The sequence below is a fragment of the Protopterus annectens genome, chromosome 5.part0 (assembly GCF_019279795.1).
Source record: "Protopterus annectens isolate FY-2018-M chromosome 5.part0, PAN1.0, whole genome shotgun sequence".
NCBI classification, from domain to species: domain Eukaryota; kingdom Metazoa; phylum Chordata; order Ceratodontiformes; family Protopteridae; genus Protopterus; species Protopterus annectens.
Genome location: NC_056735.1, coordinates 1,897,504,256 through 1,897,524,447, shown reverse-complemented (window position 1 = coordinate 1,897,524,447; position 20,192 = coordinate 1,897,504,256). Strand labels below are relative to the sequence as shown.

General features: G+C 43.7%; 1 protein-coding gene across 1 annotated transcript in view; it reads right to left on the bottom strand.

The window, feature by feature from the left end:
* SLC25A30 (solute carrier family 25 member 30) overlaps positions 1–20,192 on the bottom strand; it is a 685,956-nt gene that overhangs the window by 376,284 nt on the left and 289,480 nt on the right. The window contains exon 4 of the mRNA XM_044071715.1: positions 11,355–11,449. Coding sequence (XP_043927650.1) covers positions 11,355–11,449 — 95 coding nt within the window. The remainder of the gene's footprint in view (positions 1–11,354; positions 11,450–20,192) is intronic.

Below are 20,192 nucleotides of genomic sequence, written 5' to 3'. Positions count from 1 at the left end.
TCTTGCAATGCCCACAATGTTAAGTAGACCACCCTCATTTCCAAAGTATCTATTTACAGACAAGCCCTGATGTAGTCCATGTACCTTGGGAAGTCTTGTCTAAACAGTGCCCTCCATCCCAGTGCAGACATAACCATGGTCAGCTTGACTGCTGGGAAGGGTAGTAAAAAAGAACGGCCTGTTAAGAAATTATCTGGTCGTGTCTACCACAAGTGTTTTAAACAAGTTATTGACAGTCTAATTTTCTTTTGTCACTGGAGATGTCAATTTATATCACTAAACCTTCAGTGTTCACTGTAAAACTCTCATGTGGAATCTTGCATTATGAATTATCTGAATTGTGGCTGCCATCAACCCTAGTATTCCAAGAATCATAACTACAGTTGGGCTGTGGTTCTTGCACAAATTCTGTACCCCTTGTATTACAGGATGCACACTCTGTCTGATGGTAGTATGGCCATGCTTGATTTGTATCAAGAAGGCAACCAATAAATAACAGTTTCTGTGAGGGTTCCATCTAAGACTTTAAATATTGATGGTGATGGTGATCCCAAAGGATAGGCACAACTGGAGCATACTCTGTTGCTTATATTAATTGCTCTTTTGTGGTGGCTACAATGAACCAGTCATCTAGGTAAGAAAAAATTCTGATTTCTAGTAACCCCATATGTGCAGCTACTCGCACCATACACCTGAAGAGCACCCATGATGCAGAGCACTGTGGTAAGACCGAAGGGCACTGCTCTAAACTGATAATGGCTGATACCACTTGAAAGCATAGGAATCTTCGACAATTTGGCAATTATGATGTGGAAATGAGCATTCTGATGATCTAAAGAATACTCCAATCTTCTTTTAGCAAGCAGGGAGAGATGGACTGTACTGTGACCATTTGGAAAGTTTCTTTCTTGACATAAGACAAAGAGATCAGAGATCTAAAATTGGTATGAGGTACCGATATTTTTGGAGCAGCAAGAAGAATCCAGAGAGGAATATTATACCATGCGATCATCGCAAAACCCGACAAACATGCATGCTGATTGGCTAATCCAACCAGCGTGCACATAGTAAATCCAACAACAAACAACGGAAGAAGTCCGATCGCTAAAATATCATGCTGCGGCGACAGCAAAGAAACATAACCAAATGTAAATTAATAAGCGTGTTAAGGAAGCAATATGGCAGAACAACGCTAATATAGCGCCAAATTCAAATGTATTTAAAAATTCAGAGCGTAGACGAGGATACGCTCAGCTCAGCTATTGAGTATTTTAAACAATTTGAACAAGCACTTAAAAGTCTCTGATAGTAACAGGCAGATGTTACTTACACCAAGGCAAAATAAAGCATTATAATGCCAATGTCAAAGCAAGGTTCACTTCACAAAGATTCTCGGAGTAAGATCAACTTCTCAATAAATACAAAACAGCAGTGCGTTCAGTTTAGCTATTAAGTTTTTTCAACAATTGAAACAAACACTGGGTGGTCTCAGGTAGTAATAGGCATTTGTACTTACATGAAGCCAGGAAAGTACATCAAACAACCAGGACAGTCTTCGCTTCACTAAGCGTCTCAGAACAGTAATCACTTCAGTATTCACTTCTCGCTAAATTAAAGTGGGTGTATCAAACCCACTTTGAATAAGCAAACTAAGGCAGTCTTCACTTCACCAAACACCTCTTAGCAGTTTTAACAATTTCAATAATACACCATCACGGAAACCAGTCGGAGACTGAATTGTACTTTTATTTACAAGACAGTAAAAAGGCTTATTTACAAGACAAATGTAACACCAAAAACACATAACAATTAAACGTAATCACACAAAACTAACCAATTCCCTTATTACACTCCTCAGTCCCTCACCTCGAACACTAATAAAATAAAATGTCATGCAGTCGCAAATACACCACACACACACACACTACATAACCACCACTTATAATACAATAAAACCAAGCATTCTCATAAAACCATTCACTCAGCTATATTCCCTACAATACCTATACACAGACAACTCCAAAAAATAGAAGTTATGTCCTTACCATAACATTCCATGTGGAGTGTTCATCTCGCCTTTGTTCTTACACCTGGGTTCGGAGCCGATCCTCGGCTCCGTGTCGGCCGCTTGGCAAAGCTCTGCATCGAGAAGAAGCTCGAGACCAACCTATCTCCCACAATCCCCCTCTGCCTTTACCTCAGATCTAGTTTGCAAACAAACCAGAACCCAACGGAAGTGAACATAACACACACATGCTAAAGCATAGCTGGTACACAGCCGTAACAACTGAAAAAAAAGCAGAAGCGGGAGAACCAAACCAGACACCTAAACTGGACGTTCTTCCTGAGGGTGGGAGGGTGGGAATGTAAGAACAAAGGCGAGATGAACACTCCACATGGAACGTTATGGTAAGGACATAACTTCTATATGTGATAGTGTTCAATCTCGCCGTTTGTTCTTACACCTGGGTAGCGTCCCTAGCTCCGTGTTCCTGAGGAACTCACGGAAGAACGTTCCTGAGCACAGTGGAACCAAAGGTTGCCTGTCCCTGGAAACCCTATCTACTTTGTAATGAGTAATGAATGTATGTGGTTTAGACCAAGTGGCAGTCGCACAAATAGTGTCCAATGGTAGGCGGGCCGCATGAGCCAGGGGATGTAGATATTGATCTTGTAGAATGTCCTTTGGGCTTGACCGGTAAGCTCTGCTCAGAAGCAGTATAAACAAAAACAATACAATCGGAAAGCCATTTGGAAAGGGTTCGTTTCGTAACTGCCAAGCCCTTTCTGCTGTCTGCAAAGGCTATAAAGAGCTGATCTGTTTTTCTGTGATCCTTTGTTCTATCCAAGTAAAACCTGAGTTGTCTATGAACATCCAACTTGTGTAACATATATTCCAACTTATTGGAATGGTTCTTGAAAAATGTTGGGAGCTCAATGGACTGATTAATGTTATTAACGGAGCAAACTTTGGGGAGAAAGGATGGATTAGTGCGAAGGGATACTCTATCAGGGTGAAAGATCAAATATGGGTGTTTAACGGAAAGAGCTTGAAGTTCCGATACCCGTCTAGCTGATGTGATAGCTATCAGAAAAAGGGTTTTCCATGACAAAAACTTCAAAGAACAGGAAGAGGCTGGTTCAAAGGGTGGTAGCATTAGCTGTGATAATAGAAGGTTTAAATTCCAAGGTGATGTAGGAATCCTAACTGGTGGCCTGATATGGAAAGACCCTTTTAGAAAGGCCTTACAAAGTCTATGAGCCATAATAGGTGCCCCATTTTCTCCCACATGAAAGTTTGAGATGGCAGCTAATTGAACTCTCAAAGTGGCAGGAGAAGCTCCTTGATGGAATAGAACGGATAGGAACTCCAAGACTCTGTTTAGTGGGGCTATTACGGGATCCAAATGTTGTGTAGTTGCCCAGTGTACAAAACGCTTCCACTTACTAGTGTAAATCTTTGTAGTGGAAGCCTTATGAGAAGCCACTAGAATATTTTGAACTGCAGGGGAAAGAAGATCAGACCTGGCTAAGAAGGGAAGAGGAGCATCCAAGCTGCTAGTCTGAGGGAGAGAAGCGACGGGTGGGGAGCCCCTGACGAGTGGGTCAGTAGATCCGGGTCCAGGATCCAGGGTTCCCGAATTTGGTGTGCTTGAAGAAAGGGAAACCAAATTTGACGAGGCCAGAATGGGGCAATGAGGATTATTGTCCTCTCCAGGCTGTTGGCTTTCTGTAGAAATTTTGCAATCAGAGGGATAGGAGGAAAGGCGTACAGGAGACCAGGGGGCCAATCGTGAACTAGAGCGTCCCTGGAGGGGGTAATAGGGCAAAATAGCTTCTGCATTTGGCGTTCATTGGAGACGCAAACAGATCGCAGCAAGGCTGGCCCCACTTGCGAAAAATTCTCTCCGTAATTGTTCGTTTGAGGGACCACTCGTGAGGTAACAGGATGGCTCTGCTCAACCTGTCCGCTATGACGTTGGATAACCCCGGGATATGCGTTGCTATCAGAAAGCGACCTGTGGACTCTGCCCATTGCCAATTTCTCATGGCCTCTCTGCATAGTTGATAAGACTTGGTTCCCCCTTGTTTGTTTATGTACCAGACTACGGACATGTTGTCCGACTGAACTGCAATGGTCCCTAGAGGAAGAAGGGGAGAAAAGTGTTGCAACGCCAGAAACACTGCCCTCATCTCTAGAACATTGATGTGCAGATTGTACTCCAATTTGGTCCATTCGCCTTGGACTGTCTGTCCCTGAAAGATGCCCCCCACCCTATCAGGGAAGCATCCGTGGTCACCGTAGCTGTCGGCGTGGGTAGCACAAATGGCCGGCCGCCTGAAAGATTGCAAGTCTGAAGCCACCAAGACAGGTGCGATTTGCATATGTTCGTGATGTGAATTTCGTGTGTCAGGGGTAACTGTTGGAACGACCATTGTGCAAACAGTAGCCATTGAAGAACTCTCATGTGCAGTCTTCCCAAGGGTATCGCAATGAGGGAAGCTGCCATGAGACCCAAGACCTTCAGAACCAGTTTTGCTGGAGATTTTTTGGACAACAGGAGAAGAGATATATGGTTTTGTAGAGAGGCTATCCTTTCTGGAGGGAGCCTTAGAATTAAGCAACGCGTATCCAATTCTGCTCCTATGAATGAGATATGCTGTGATGGCTGTAATACAGATTTTTCGAAATTTACGGAAATTCCGAGATGAACACAGAGTTGTAGTGTGTAATCCCTGGCCTGAATCAGTCGACGCTCAGTGGTGGCAGAAAGGAGCCAGTCGTCCAGATACAGAAACACCTGCAATCCTAGGCGTCTTAAGTGAAACGCTACCACTGCCATACATTTGGTGAAAACCCTGGGGGCTGAGGTCAGACCAAAGGGCAGGGCTCGAAACTGAAAGTGACTGGCTCCCAGCCGGAAGCGTAAGTGATCCCTGGACGCCCTGGCCATTTTGATGTGGTAGTATGCGTCCCTTAGATCTATTGAGCACATCCAGTCGTCCTTCTGTAAGAATGGAAGGATCGATTGAAGCGTGACCATCCGGAACTTTTCTTTCTTGACGAAGATATTGAGTTTGCTTAGGTCCAGAATTGGCCTCCAGTCCCCTGTCTTTTTTGGAACTAAAAAGAACCTTGAGTAAGTTCCGAATCCTCTTTGGTTCGCCGGGACTGGTTGGATGACTTTTTCTAGCAGCTTTGAAATTTCTATAGCTGCCGGGTCTCGCAGATGGGGCGGTACATCTGGGAGTCTTTTCTGTGGAAATGGGGGCAATAGGAAAGGAATTTTGTAACCTCTGGTAACAATGCTTTTTACCCAATTGTCTGATGTAAGACTTTGCCAGGCCTGAGGGTATAAAGCTAGGCGACCCCCGACTGCCTCCAGAGCAGGACAGTCGGGCCTCCCTTCAGGAGTGCTGGAAAGGTTTTCCGGGGAGTGTATCCCTGTCACCTTGGTTTTGCGGACCCCCTCTGCCGCCAGGGCGACATCTTCCACCTCTGCCCCCTCCTCTGCTTCTAGAGGGGGCATCACCCTGTGTGCCTGGGAAAGAACCTTGGGGTTTTCGAAACCACATTTTTCCACCACGTTGCTCTTTGGGGTACGGTCTGGATGGGGTGGAAAAACGGACTCCGACAGCAGACAGAGTCTTTCCCTCTTGCTCACACCGGGTAAGGGTCTCCTTTACTTTTGGGCCAAAGAGAGTGGCACCATCAAATGGGGCGTTAGTAAAGGAAGACTTGAAGGCTTCCGCAAAGGAACATAAGCGCATCCAGGACTGTCTACGAAGAGCAATCGCTGAAGCCGCAGCCCTACTCGATCCTTCGGCTGGATATGATATGAGCCTCATGGACGAGTTCACAATTGATGTAAGGGTATTTAGTTGTGCTGTAAATTTCTCTGAGACAGCAGCTTCTGTAGTACCCTGGAGGGTATCTCCCAACTCTTTGATTAGATCCCTCTGTAACCGTGTGAAATGGGTCAAATAGTTCAGGGATCGCATGGAAAAAGCCGCTGAACTAAAAATGCGCTTCCCATACCTGTCCATAGTCCTAGAATCTCTGTTAGGCAGATGGACAGATGAGGAAGATTCAGACATCTCCTTTTTAGTGGCCGCTGCCACCACCATAGCGTCCACTGGAACTCCCTTTGTCAGATAAGCCTTGTCTTGAGGGGCAGTAATATATTTATTAGGCTTTCTAGGGACTGGCTCCACTGTGTCAGATGTCTCACACGCCCTTCGAGCAATCAGTTCCATCAACTCATCGAAGGGCGGAGTGACCCAGGAGGAGGAAGGGCGAGCACCGAATGCCTTCAGCAAGACTGACTCATCCTCAGAAGGGGGTAGGGCTTGCCAATCACCTCTCTGTTTTAGGATCTCCAGGATGTCAGAAAACGAGACATCCTCTGAGGGTGATTTCGGGGACCCTTCTGACTCATCTAAGTCAGTGTCCGATGTCAAGGATTCTTGTGGAGAATCCAAGTGTCTCCTCTTACACAACCTTTTCCTCGGAACTTCCTCGGGGGGGGGGGCATCCGATGAAGCCTCCGAGGAAGAGGGGGCTCCCTCTGGGGGCAGCTGAGACACCGGTGCTCGACGCTTTAATGTAGCCGTGGGTGCAGAGGACAACGGACCCTTATGGGAAGGAGAAGCTGTTTCTGCTGAAGTGGTTGTCTGAGTCGACAACACCTTCCTCATGAGATCGAATGCCCCTGGGTCCCGAGTCGAGGAATCCCTCGGATCTGAAGAAAGCGGAGGAATCCCTGAGACGGGGACCGAAGGCATCGATCCCGAGGACGGAGCCGAATCGATCCGAGCCGAGGCTCCGAGAGGGAGAGTCGGAACCGAAACGTCGGTTCGACTCTCGGTCCCCGAACCAAGGATGGATCTTCGGTTCCGCGATTCCGGTAATGGGTCCGTCGGAGTCGAAGTGAACGGTGCCGACCGAGAGAAGGATGGTTCCGGCACCGAGGGCTCCACAATCATCAGATCAGCCTCTCCCGGCTCCGAAGACTGAATAGGCCTCAGAGGAGGAACAGATGGAGATAAGGGAAGGCCTTCGAGTCTCGACACCAACTGGGAGGAGACAGAGATAAGTTTGGACAAGGCCGTATTCTCCATTAATTTCTGCACCACGCGGTCTACATCGGTGTCGGAGAGGGGCCTAGAAGAACGCGTCGAAGGAATCGAAGACGGAGCCGACCTCAAGAGCACAGGAGGTGGAAGCTCCGTCACCAGTTCCAAGAATCGAGGCTCGGTAACGGACAAAAGTTCAACACTCGGCCCCGAGGTCTGTGGAACCGGTGAGCGAACTTTAAATGAAGAGCTCGGAGCCGATGACATGGGCTCAGACGTCTTCGATTCCTTCGAGGATTTAGATGTCTGGTCTGATGCATCCAGAGCCTCTTGGAATGCAGGCTTCAAAAGGCCTTTATCCATGAGTTTCCTGCGCCTATCTGTCATGACCCTTCCACTGAAAGAATGACAGATGGAGCAGTCTTCTTGCAGATGGAGAGGGCCAAGACAGTAGACGCAGGAACTATGACTGTCTGACAGACATTTTCTGTCCACATTGGCACCGTTTGAAGTCTGATTTAGCTTTTTCAGACATGGTAACAGTTAAAGTCAAATCCAAACAGTAAATAATGTACAAACTTGTATAGTAATAGCCTATAAGTCAAATCCAGTAATATTAGTCAAATCCGATAGTTAGTCAAATCCAGAAGTCTTATAGGATATAAAGTTTAAGGGGTGGGGTAGGCCCCGAGGGAACTAACTTAAACAAGTATATAAAAATTATATACGTACTCGAAGAAAGCCCTCAATTCACTACACACACATACACACACACACACACACACACAACAACTTTAAGGAAAAATAGAAGAAATATTATCCAAAATTATTAGATAAAAGTAATCTTAGCTGTCAGGTGGTCCGAGCTCATCAAAAATGATGCGAACGTTGCAGCGGCAAACTAGATCCGAGGTAAAGGCAGAGGGGGATTGTGGGAGATAGGTTGGTCTCGAGCTTCTTCTCGATGCAGAGCTTTGCCAAGCGGCCGACACGGAGCTGAGGATCGGCTCCGAACCCAGGTGTAAGAACAAACGGCGAGATTGAATACTATCACATTGTACATACTAAAAGTAAACACACCACATATCCCTCGCAAAGTCAAAAACACACACCATACCTAACGTCCACATCAGCATACATCTTCTAAAAGCGCATACAACTCCACCATCTAGTGACCAAATAGTAAAAGTACATATTTTAAAAAAATTAATACAAATTAAAACTACACCACATTTCAACATACCTATAACTACTAAAACATAACTACACGTTATAAACTTCTACACTGCTTAAATTATTTTATACCAAGCACCACCTAGCCCTTTCCTAACATTTCCTGAAAAACTAAAAAATAACATGTATTTAAATTAAAACAGAAATAAACAATAAACACAAACTGAAAGTGTGGACTATTTTATCTCACAAAAAGTGGAAGAATACAAAAAAAAGCAAACAAAAACCTAAATAACAACAATACAAACATAATACAAAACAAACTAACACCATGGTATAATAGCAATAACCCACTTCTGGGTGTGGGTAATGTTGGATTTACCCACGGTTGTCTTTGTTTGGACCAAACCACGCCAACCGTGGGTAAATCCAGCATTACCCACACCCAGGCATGGGTTATTGCTATATTAACTCTCTCATCTGGTGAAACTTCTTGGATGGCTCCCTTGATTAGAAGATTTGCTATCTCTTGTTCTGCCATCTTCTTTTGCTGTGACAGAACTGTTGGGAGGATTAGAAGGCGGGTGTATGGAGTATTTGGAAAAGGGTGCAGTGCAGCCTCTTGGATATTATTTTCTTGATCTTTCTTGTCACACACAATGCCATTGACATGAGGATGAAAGGAGTCATCCCCCAATTACCCCTACAGTGGGACAGTTGGGCAGCCACTCAGGGGTTATACTGTCTACTCCCTAAGAAAGGACTACAAGAACCCTGTTACAGACCATCTCTGACTCTAGAATGGTGGCTGTTTATAAAATTCCCTCTACCACAGGAACTCTTATCAAATTTTTGCTGTGGCTATTGGCACTTCCTATACTAGATGTTTTGGGTTCTGTTTTCTTTAAAATGATTTCAAAGGGGCCAAGAACCTAACCATGTAAGCAAAGAGCATCTTGCCCTCTTGCTCACACTGCTGCAACTTTTCCTTTACTCTTTGCCCAAACAGTGTGATACCATAAAAGGGAATGCTGGCAAAGGCCCCACTGAAGTCCTCCTCAAAACTGGTTAATCATAACCAGGCCTGAGGTCTCATGGAGAAACTTGTTCAGTTGGATCGGGCATTGCCATCTGCTGCATTATAAACAAGACACAGGAAGAGTAATGCAATTGTAGTCATAGTTGCCAGTTGGGATTCTAGCTGTTTATGAGTTTCTCCAAGGGACAGCTGTTTCAGGGTCTCTAGCATTTTATCAGTGAGGCCTCTCTGAAACCTCATAATGTGTGTGCTATGCAGTTCATAACCCTAATGGGGGAAGGAAAATGGTAGATGCATAAACATGCTTTCCTGGTCTGTCCATCATCCTCAAATCTTTATCTGGTAGAATACTGGCTTGGGAACTCACAGGATGCATAGAATGCAGGAAATCAAAATAGGGGAAGTTATCTCCACAAACACACCAGTCACCGGTTGAGTCCCCCAGGGTTGGGACCTTTCCTGTTTGACATCTACTCTTCTGAAGTAAAAGCCAGTACCAAGTTTGCAAATGACTGTAAGCTAGCAACAGTTATTGAATCCGCATATGATTTAGCCATCTTACAGAAAGGTTTGTCCCAAATAAGTAACTGGTGCCAAAATCATGGACTGAAACTAAGTGCCAGAAAATGCATTATTCTGTCTTTTGGGAAGTCATTTATCCCAGGGAACTACAAAATTAACAATACAGCCTTAACAGCTTACCCAACTGCTCAGGATTTGGGAACTTGTGTTCACAGTGACCTAACTGTTGGACCAACATATGCCCATTGCTATAAGAAAGTCCTTCTATACTGCACAGCTTATAAACAAAGAGATTGTGTTTAGATCTATGGATGTCATTGTCCCACTTTAATCAGCCCTCATTAGGTCAGGCATTGAATACAGTGCGTCCTTTGGTATGTACTTGTTCATACACATGGAACAAGTGAAACGCACACACAGATACCTTATTAAAAGGATACAAGGCCTAACCAACATGCCCTGCATGGCCAGTCACTATACTCCGTATCCTACAGACTGCTAAGAGGTGATGTGTGTCTGGCACACATGGCATCCTCTGACTGAGTAGTGATGGATCTACTGCACATCAGCAAGTTAAATGGTATCAGAAATACTTGGTCTAGGCATCTAAACCTCTTATGCAACATCAACAGAATGGTTTGGAAGGATAGCTACAGGTCACAGATGATACACTGCTCTGGAACAGACCCCCCCCATCCACATAAAGCAAAGTTCATCCCTGCCCATATTCAAGCACAACTTGGACCTATGAATGGGAAACAGATAATTTACACCAGGATTGTCCCTGTACTACTAATGGACAAATGAAGCTCCTAAATGCTTTATCTCATGCATGGTTCCCCTCAAATTATCAATGGTATGATCCCAGTTATTCTCATTAGAGGTAATATATAACTGTAGACCATGGGATGGGTAAGCCCAATCCCTAACTAAATGGGAAGGCTAATTAGAGCAGAAAAAGGGAAAATATCTAGGGTTAAAATGGTCTGCATGGGTAGCTAGCCTAGTACTTACCTGTGAACATAGGAGCCTCACATCTGTTGGCTGCTGACATCACAATACAGTCAACAAGTGGCCCCTTGCTGCAGTGTGGTTTATCCTTGCGGGGCTTCCAGTATCTTCTGTCAGTGGTTGATGGTATGGAGGAATGCTCAACAATGCTTACATGACTTTATAAGAAATTGCTTTTTTACTTGTGATCATACTACAACATTATGATCCTATCTGGTAATTTGTATGTTAAGCCTGCACTTTTCCTGGTTTTTGCATGCCTGAGAGTATACAGTAACTGGATTAACAATGAGCAGAGGCTTTTGCTGGAAGCTGGAGAACAGAGAAACTGTTAGCAGGGTGGAATGTCATTTTATAGGACACAAATGCATGGATAGTTATACAAGCCTAAGACCGTCCCTGAAGAGAATCTTAGAGCAAAAACATAATGAACACTGAAAATGATTACTTGTATCACTGTCTTCAGAAACACCTTACTGTACAAGTCCTCTTCAAGTACAGTGTGCTGTAGCACACAAGCTCTTTCACTTACCTTCAGGCCGTTCAACAAATAATCTCTTCAAACTTTGATATGTGCCAATCTTTATAGTGCCATATGATGCCTGACGTAACATTGCAGGGGCTATCCTAAAAGAAAAAAAAAAGCAAAACTTACAGAAACATATGGACTTTAACCTCTTCCATCTCATATATAACAGTTTGACTATATGCACTCACCTTTTGTCATAAGACCTTATTCAAAAATAAGTTTCCATACTTTTAGTAAGGACAGTAAATTTTATTTCGAAGATATTACTGTAATGATACACACCTTATTATAACCTTGGCAGGGTGAAGCACAAAATGGATTCATAGACTGTTACTATGGTAATAACCTGGGGGCCCTTCTAAGCCTAGCCAGGTTTTCCAGAAAGAATAATGATGCTGTGTATCCAGAAAGGACAGAGGGCTAGGAATTTATATTCTACCTCTGTCCATAACGGCATGGGTACCAGGCCTGGTGAAAATGTCCTATTCCCCATCCACTGGTCTATGCTGTGCTTAAACTGGGTAACAGACAAATTCTGCTTCAGATGGATAAGAAGCCTGTTCCATAAGAGGGGTAGTTTCTGGAACACATATCTGTATATCTGTTTCTCCACCATGTTTTGTTTAAGTCACAGACAAAATTCAGGTCCCTAGACCTTGTCTTTCTGGTACTCTGACTTACGAACATACAGGAGAGTCATAAGTATAGGGTTTGCAGATGCCTTGTAAGCTAGGCACAGATCTATCTATAGGAGATAGAGCAGACAGAAAAGGCTTTAAGGCGTTCTGCATAAGGCAGGTTTGTTATGCCTTGAATTCTTTATGTAAGGAACCTCTGAGGTTGCTCTAGTTGCTGCATATGGCTGGTCAGGTACATACCAAAGGAAGCACTGTACAATATGACTGGTCTGATAAAGGTCAGAGTACAGTGGGATAATGACCTCTTTGGGCCTAGATGCCATGCCCTTACCTATAAGCTGCGCAACATAAAAGGATTTCCTCACCACTGTGGCCACGTGATGGTGAAAGGTATGGCTTCTATCTAAATATGTACCTAGATCCCTGACCACTGGCTTGACTCTTACAGGTGTATTATCAACATGGTAATTAGCCGGGATAGTGGAGTTCCAAAAGGGTACAAATTATGCATTTCTTAGCATTGAATTTAAGACTATGGCTTTGGCACAATTTGTTAATCATAGATGGACCGACCTTCTTAAAGAATGCTAGTGGTTGCAGTGGAGTCAATGATAACCCCCAGCTTGCAATCATCTGCAAACTTAGTCTGCTATAATCCTTAAGCATTTGCTTCCATTTTAAAGAAAGAGATGCCAAAACGGAATAGGCCCAGTACTGAGCCCTTTGGGACTCTGCTAGTGACAGGCCTCACCTATTCTGACACTCTGGATCCTATCGGTGAGCCAGTTAGCTATACTACGGGTGATAAAGGGTTTTATGCCTAAATTAGTGAGATTGTCTATAATGCCAGAGTGGTGTACTGTATCAAAAACTTTGGCCAGGTCAAGTTAAGCTGCGTGCACTGTTTTAACTTCATCCAATGCTTTGGTGACCCTCTCAAAAAAGTTACCCAGATTTAATATGCATGACCTTCCTTTAACAAAGCTGAACTGTAATGGGTCCAACATCTGCAGGTTACCCATGTCCTCATTTATCATATCTCCATGTTGATTCTTTCCATGGCCTTACATATGATGCTGGTAAGACTTATGGACCTGTAGTTACTCAGATCAGTGGCTGGACCTCTTCTATGCACGGGAATGACTGTAGCCATCTTCCATTTCTTGGACACAAAACTTGACTGAAGGCTCCAGTTGAAAACTGATTCAAGTGAAACAGAGAGGTCATGTTTCATGCTATTTATTAAACATTCCAGGATGTTACTGGGGGCATCGATGCAGTGTTTTTGGCCTTGGGAAGTGCATTGATTACTTATTTCCTAGTAACGGTTGGGGGAATTGTGTTGTGTGGTATTTCCTTTGGACTATCGGGGGGAGTTGGGAGAGAAATTTGGGCTGAAACTGTCAGCCAAAAGGTTGTCAATGGCATCCAGTTCAGTGTGGGTGATGCCATTTACAATAAGTCTGGAGCAATGTTGTGTACTTCCTCTGAGGTTACGGACATAGCTGTAGAAAGCTTTGTGGTTGTCCTTTACCTGAGAAGCTATTTTTCTCTTCAAATTTCATCTTTGAAGTATTAATTAACCCTCTTAGCGGTCTGATCTGATGTTGTCATTTTGATTTGTTCCTCAGCGAATGGGTCTCTGATCAGACTTGGATGCTTTTCTCTAGATTCTAAGATCTGACTCTCGAGCTCCTCCTTTTAACCACAATGCCCCTGACCACTGCATTACCTGAAATCTCTTTCGCGCTCTAACGATTTGGTGTGGACTGTATTCTCTCAAGCTCAACCGTTTTGTAATTTGAGAATAGTGAGTAAAAACTTTAGAATTTAACTTAATTTTCCTTACTTATCTTTTATAGTATCCTCTCTTTACTGCTAAGCTAATTTTATTCTCTTTTATAACTTTCGTTACCATCCTTTGGTATTCTTCATTACCATAGCTGGTAAATCTTTCCTTTTTCCTTTACCTTCTCTGTAAGGTAGTAATATTACCATTACTGGTATAAATTTCTTTTTCTCTCTACCTCATACAAAAAAAAAAAATTCTTCTCTTTTTGACTGATTTTGTTGATGTTAGACATACTGTATAGCAATGGTTGAAAAGTCTACTGGATTTAAGAAGTACACTTCCTGGGGGCACAAGATTCCCAACTCTGATGTCCACACTGAATGCATTTGTTTAAGCCCTGCTCACCAAGATACTTCTTATAATATTTGTGCTGGTTTCAACGCTAGAGCCATCAGTGATCGATATAACAAATTAGTGCTTAAGGGCCTTATTCCTATTTCTGCGCCTTTTTCTACTGTCTACTTCAGCAGCTCAAACCTCATCCCAGAAATCAAAATTCATGGAGTCCAGGGAGCACAGAAAGTGCTCTTCTGTCAGATCTCCCAAATCTGCTCCAATATTGCAGCCTCTAGCAAAAATCACCAAATACTCTGATCTGAAATCACTGGATTCAACACCTTCAACCTCAAAGTCTCCCTGACTCTGAAGCCCTCATTTTTCTCCAGAGCTAGTGTCTCCAAGACCATGGTCTCCTTTCCTGCAAGAGACCTGAAAAAATATCTTCTCAACCTCCTTCCACTTCCTCTTCGATCAGGTCCTCCCAAAATCTTTCCAAAGCAGAAGTGGATAGAAGGATTAAAAAAATCTTGAAAACACTGATCCAGATGTAGGTCTCACCATCTCAGTCTCCCATCGGACCCATGTGTCTTAAACCTCACATACCATCATTACTCCTTCTCCAATCTGACCTTCTGTTTCAGAGTCCTCGGATCTGAAACCTCCAACAGCTGAATGTTCAGATCTGAAGATAACCATATCTTTGACTGACTACCTCCCTGATCTGTGCCTCTGACCCGCCTTGAGCAGGACATATCTCAGCGCCGAAGCATCAGAATCAGATCTGAGGAAATGAACTTGACTCCAAAGCTTTTGGAACAATCGCTTCCTCTCGGGGACTCAGCACTGCACAGCTCAGCTCTGACTCCTCCCTTGGAGTGAAGAGTCAGAGAGGGCCCTGGTTTGTCTGTTCCGTGAGTTTTGGCTCCAGTCAGATTGGCCTCGGCTTCTCCAGGTCCTTCTGCCTTTGAGGTGGTGGAGAGGGTCTACTCTCACCCAAGAGCTGTCTCAACTCTTACCTCTTCAGATTCAATCCCTGTTCCCTCTTTGGATCCTGTTTCTGAGTCTCTTCATCTCATGCCACAGGGACAGACAACCCATAAGAGCTTCCAGGCAGTTCCAGTTAGGGAATTCTGCACCTCTTCAGATACCTCTCCAGAGCACCACAATGAAGAGTTCCCCTGAAAGAGGTTGTTCAAAAGGTGACACTTAAATTCCCCACAAGAATCTTTGACAGAAGACACCAATTTCGATGAAGAGGAAGGGTCCCCTAGATCTCCACAAGAAGATATCTCCTTCAGAGACATTCTAGAAATCCTATGCCAAAAAGGTGGTTGGTCTTCCCAAACCCCTTCCCAGGTGGAGTTGGTGTTTCCAGAAGTCTTCAGGTTTGGCCCATCTACATCTTGGTTTACCCCTGCCCTCCCGGCCGATGAGCTTATAGATCTTGTCTCCTGCGGGGCAAAGAAGGAACCTGACACTTTAGAAATGATTCCCAGGCATCCGGACAAGATTCCTGAAGCACCTAAACACAGACAGTATTGGAGTAAGGGAATTCCCATAGATGTCACAGTTGTTACGGCAGACACCAAAAAGGAGCTGGCCAAAGACAGATCCTCTATCCATACCCTTTTAATAGAGATTCTAGGGCAATGGAGAGGTATGGGAAGCAAGTTTATGTCTCAGTGACCTCTGCCTTATGGTTGCTGAATTACCTGGCACATTTCACTAGGTTGAAGGACTTAATTAAGGAACACTCTAATCCTACCCCTGGCTCCATGTTGGTGGAGGAAGAAAAGGCTTATTCCTCATGACTGGCCATCCTACAATCTATATCAAATGCATCCATGATCTGAAGGTTTTTCCCTGGCCAAGGGTTCAGGCATAGCCATTAGCAAACATGCCTGGATGCGATTGTGTAACTTTGCAGCAAACTGTAAAGCATCATTCATCAATGCTTCCTTTGATGGATTTTCTCTGAGTCCACAGTTAAGAAAACACTTTCCTGCAGTGAGAAAGATGGAAAGACCTTGTCTATCATAAGAATCCATTTTTCTACCTTGCAAAGACCTTTTTCTAGAAATCAATATGGTGGTTAAGAAGATGTGGTTTTGGAAATCTCAAGGATGTTTTCAAGAATCACACAGATTTTTCTCACAGAGGCAGAGGGAAAAATAATAATAATGGAAGATGCTGCTCATGTGGTAGAGAGGGTCTGAAAAACCAAGGGTTCCCAGAACCTCTCTCGGACAGACCCTTTCAGCACTCCTGAAGGACTGCCTGACTGTTCTTCTCTGGAGAAAGTCGGGGGGTGCTTGCCTTTGTACCCAAAACCCTTTGCAGCCATCACAACAGATATGTGGGTGCAAAGAATTGTGTCCAGAGGATACTTCATTCCCTTTTCCCAAGTTGTCTCAATGCAAAGAAAACATCTCCCTAAAGTTCCACCCAATCAGTGGGAGTTAGCAGCTCTTGAAATTCAAAAGCTGCTAGAGAAGAGAGTAATTCAAGACGTCCCACCACACAGAGGATCCGGTTTTTGGTCAAGGTTCTTTTAAGTGCCAAAGAACACAGAGGACCAGAGACCTATCCTGTATTTCAGTTATCTGAACCAGTTTGTAAAAAAACTCCAAATTCTGGATGGTCATGGTTCAGTCCATTCTGCCTCTGTTACAGAAGAATGACTGGATGTGCTCTGTAGATCTTCAGGATGTGTACTATCACATCAAAATGAACAGAAGCTCTTGAAAATACCTATGCTTCCAGCTGGGACCCTGCCTTTATCAGTTCAGAGTCCTGCCCTTCAGTCTCACCACAGCCCCTAGGGTGTTCATCAAATACATGGCAGTTGTAGCAGCCCATCTAGGAGTGCATGGATTCAAAGAGTTCCCTTATTTAGACAACTGGCTCCTTACTGTATCAACCAGGCCTCTCTTAGAAAAAGCCAGGAATTACTTACTCCAATTATCCCAATCTCTGGGATTCACAATCAGTCTTTCCAAGTCCCATTTGCAACCAGTTCAAGTCTTGGAATTTATAGGGGCTCATATGGATACAGTCAATCATCTCGCTCTCTTACCACAAGCCAGAATTCTTGCTTTGAGGTTGCATGTCAGGTAGGCTCTTTCTCACCCCTCTGCCCCAGCAAAACTGATTCTCAAAGCCCTAGGATCTAAGGCAGCTGCAATTACCTTGATACCTACTGCTCATCTTCATAAGCAAATCCTCCGGTGGACTCTGGCAGCACAATGGTCCTTTCTTTGATAGCTCTTGTAACATCCTATAAAATTATCTCCTGTTTGCAAGGACTCCCTACTGTGGTGCATTCAAGCTGATGAGATTTGTCAAGGATGTCCCATTATTCTTCCTCTCCCAAACACACTGACCATGGATGCCTCCCAACTGGGGTGGGGGAACATTTCTTGAGGACTGTTCAAGGCACGTGTTCCCCAGAAGAGACCAAACTGCATATAAATGTCTTGCAGATGACAGCGGTCCTTTTAGAGTTGCAGGCCTTTCAGAACTCTTTCTCTAGGGACAATTGTTATCCAAACAGACAATATATCAGTAGTTTGGCACACCAACAAATAAGTGGTAACCAGATCTTACCCACTTTGCTGAGAAACTATGACAGTTTGGCAGTGGGCGATCTCCTCCAACCACTTTCCTGTAGTGATGCACATACTGGGGAAATTCAAAATTCTAGCAGACAAGATCAGCAGAACTATCCTGATGCCTCACGAGTGGTCTTAATCAATCAGTGGCAAACACGGTCTTCTAAGAATGGGGTCAGGATTGTTGCAAACTATTCACCTCTCCCCTCAAAAACAAATGCAGCAGGTTCTTTGCCCTAATTCACACTCAGGGGCAGTCACCAATTGATGCTATAGTCCACGTTTGGCCCTCCGGACTTTTTTATGCTGATCTTCCCCTGCCTCTAATCCCCACATTTCTTCAGAAAGCACTCCAGTTGAACAGCAAGGTAATCCTCATTGCCCCCTTTTGGGCTTGGCAAGTGTGGTTCCCCTTCCTGTGGTCTCATCCACTGTCCTGCTTGGACACTGGACCCCAGTCCAGATCTCCTTTCACGTCCATCAGGGATGACTCTTCCAGACACTGCAAGCCTCAGGTTGACCGCATGGTTTCTCCAATTCCAATGATGGCTGAACATTCCAGGCTTTCCTCTCCTCATTGCCAAATTTTATTTTCATCCCAGAAGCCCTCTACAAGAGAAATGTATAAAAGTAAATGGAAAAGTGGAAAAGATTTGCTCTTTGGGCTTAGTGGAGAGAGCTGGATCCTTTCACCTATCCCTATCCCTACTGTTTTAGATTTTCTTGCTTCTGTTTTTCAAGGTGATGTGAGTTTCTCCGCCATCAAAGTTCAGCTGGCAGCTATCTCTAACTCCCACATCAGAAATAATGCTTCCCCTTTAGCTTCATCCAAGTTGTGCAAGGCGTTTCTTAAAGGTACCTTTTTAAATAGACCTCTGATAAAGGATCCTACTCCTCCTTGGGATCACTATTGTATTACAGTTTAGTGCAAATCACCCTTTGAACTCTCAGCCAAAGCAGATCTCAAATTTCTTTCTTTGAAAACAGTCTTTCTTGTGGCTATAACTTTTGTGAGGCAAGACTCTGAACTCCAAGCGCTCTCTTCAAAACCACCTTATTTGATTTTCCATAAAGATAGGGTTACCTTATAAAATAATCTTTCTTTTTTACCTAAAGTTGCCTCAGAAACAAATATCAATCAAGCCATTACCTTGCCAGTTTTCATTCCTAAATTAGACAATAAAGGAGAATACACATTTCACCTTTAGATGCATATAGACAACTTTGTTTCTATCTTCATGGGACGAAGGATTTTAGAAAAACTCGTTTGTTTCATTTGCCAATACCAAATTGGGAAAACCAGCATCAAAAACTACATTAGCCAAATGAATAACAGATCATATTTCTCATGTTTTTTCTTTGACAGGTTTGACCTTGCCAAGACAACCGGAAGCACACTCAACTAGGTCAATAGTTACATCAGCTGTTTTTGGGGCCAGAGCTTCCACTGATATTTGTGCAGCTGCCACTTGTTCTAATGCTAATACCTTTATTGCTCATTACAAGTTGGATATCATCTCCATTCGGTTCTGCGGTTCTCCAGAACATCCTTCCATGATGGCCACCCAAGGTTATTGTAGCTGGAGACTTGTCCTATTCATTGAGAAAGAAATGAAAACTGCAACACCAGATATAAAAGTTATGCACTCACCATAACTATGCATCTGCGTTGTCCATTTTCATTCTTCCTCAACTTCCCTCCCTCCTCCCTCCTATCCATATCTTTGGAAGTAACCTGATGAAGATTTTTTGTTAGAAACCAGAGTTCCTGTTTCAGCCCCTATTCTGTTACTATTCTACTTTTTCTATACTATTATGATGGTTTCATTTTTCAAAGATAGTATAGTAGAAGCAAACTTGATCTGACGTAATGCAGCTGTCAGGGTATTGTGGGTAAAGGGAAGAGCTCAAGAGTCGAATCACAGAATCTAGAGAAAAGAGTCCTTCGCTGAGGAAGAATGAAAATGGGCAACACAGATGCACAGTTATTGGGTGTACATAACTTTTTAGACTGGTCGGGGGGGGGGGAGGCTTTTAATATGTACAGCTTTATTCTCCCTACACTTGGCCATGATTTTTTTTTTCTTTTGCTGTACACCGACTGATACACTGTGCTTCCACCAGGATGGCTTGTATTTTGAGTTTGTCTTATTCTTAACATGAATGAGCACAGCTCACTCTATACAGCTATCAATATAGCTGTGCAGAGATTTTGTAAATAGCTCAGTGTGTGCTATGGTGTTTATTAGGTTTGTGAGTGCTTGGAATTTAACCAAGGTGTTCCTCAGTAGAGAGAGATTAGCCTTGGAATGGTTCCTAAAGGTTTTTGGTTTCACTGGATCCCCAGATTTCATTTTTATTTCAAATAATACTGCCTTATGGTCAGATCTGACAATGAAGATATCACACTGAGTGAGGAACATTGGTCTCCCATATTCGTGAGTATAAGGTCAAGGATGTT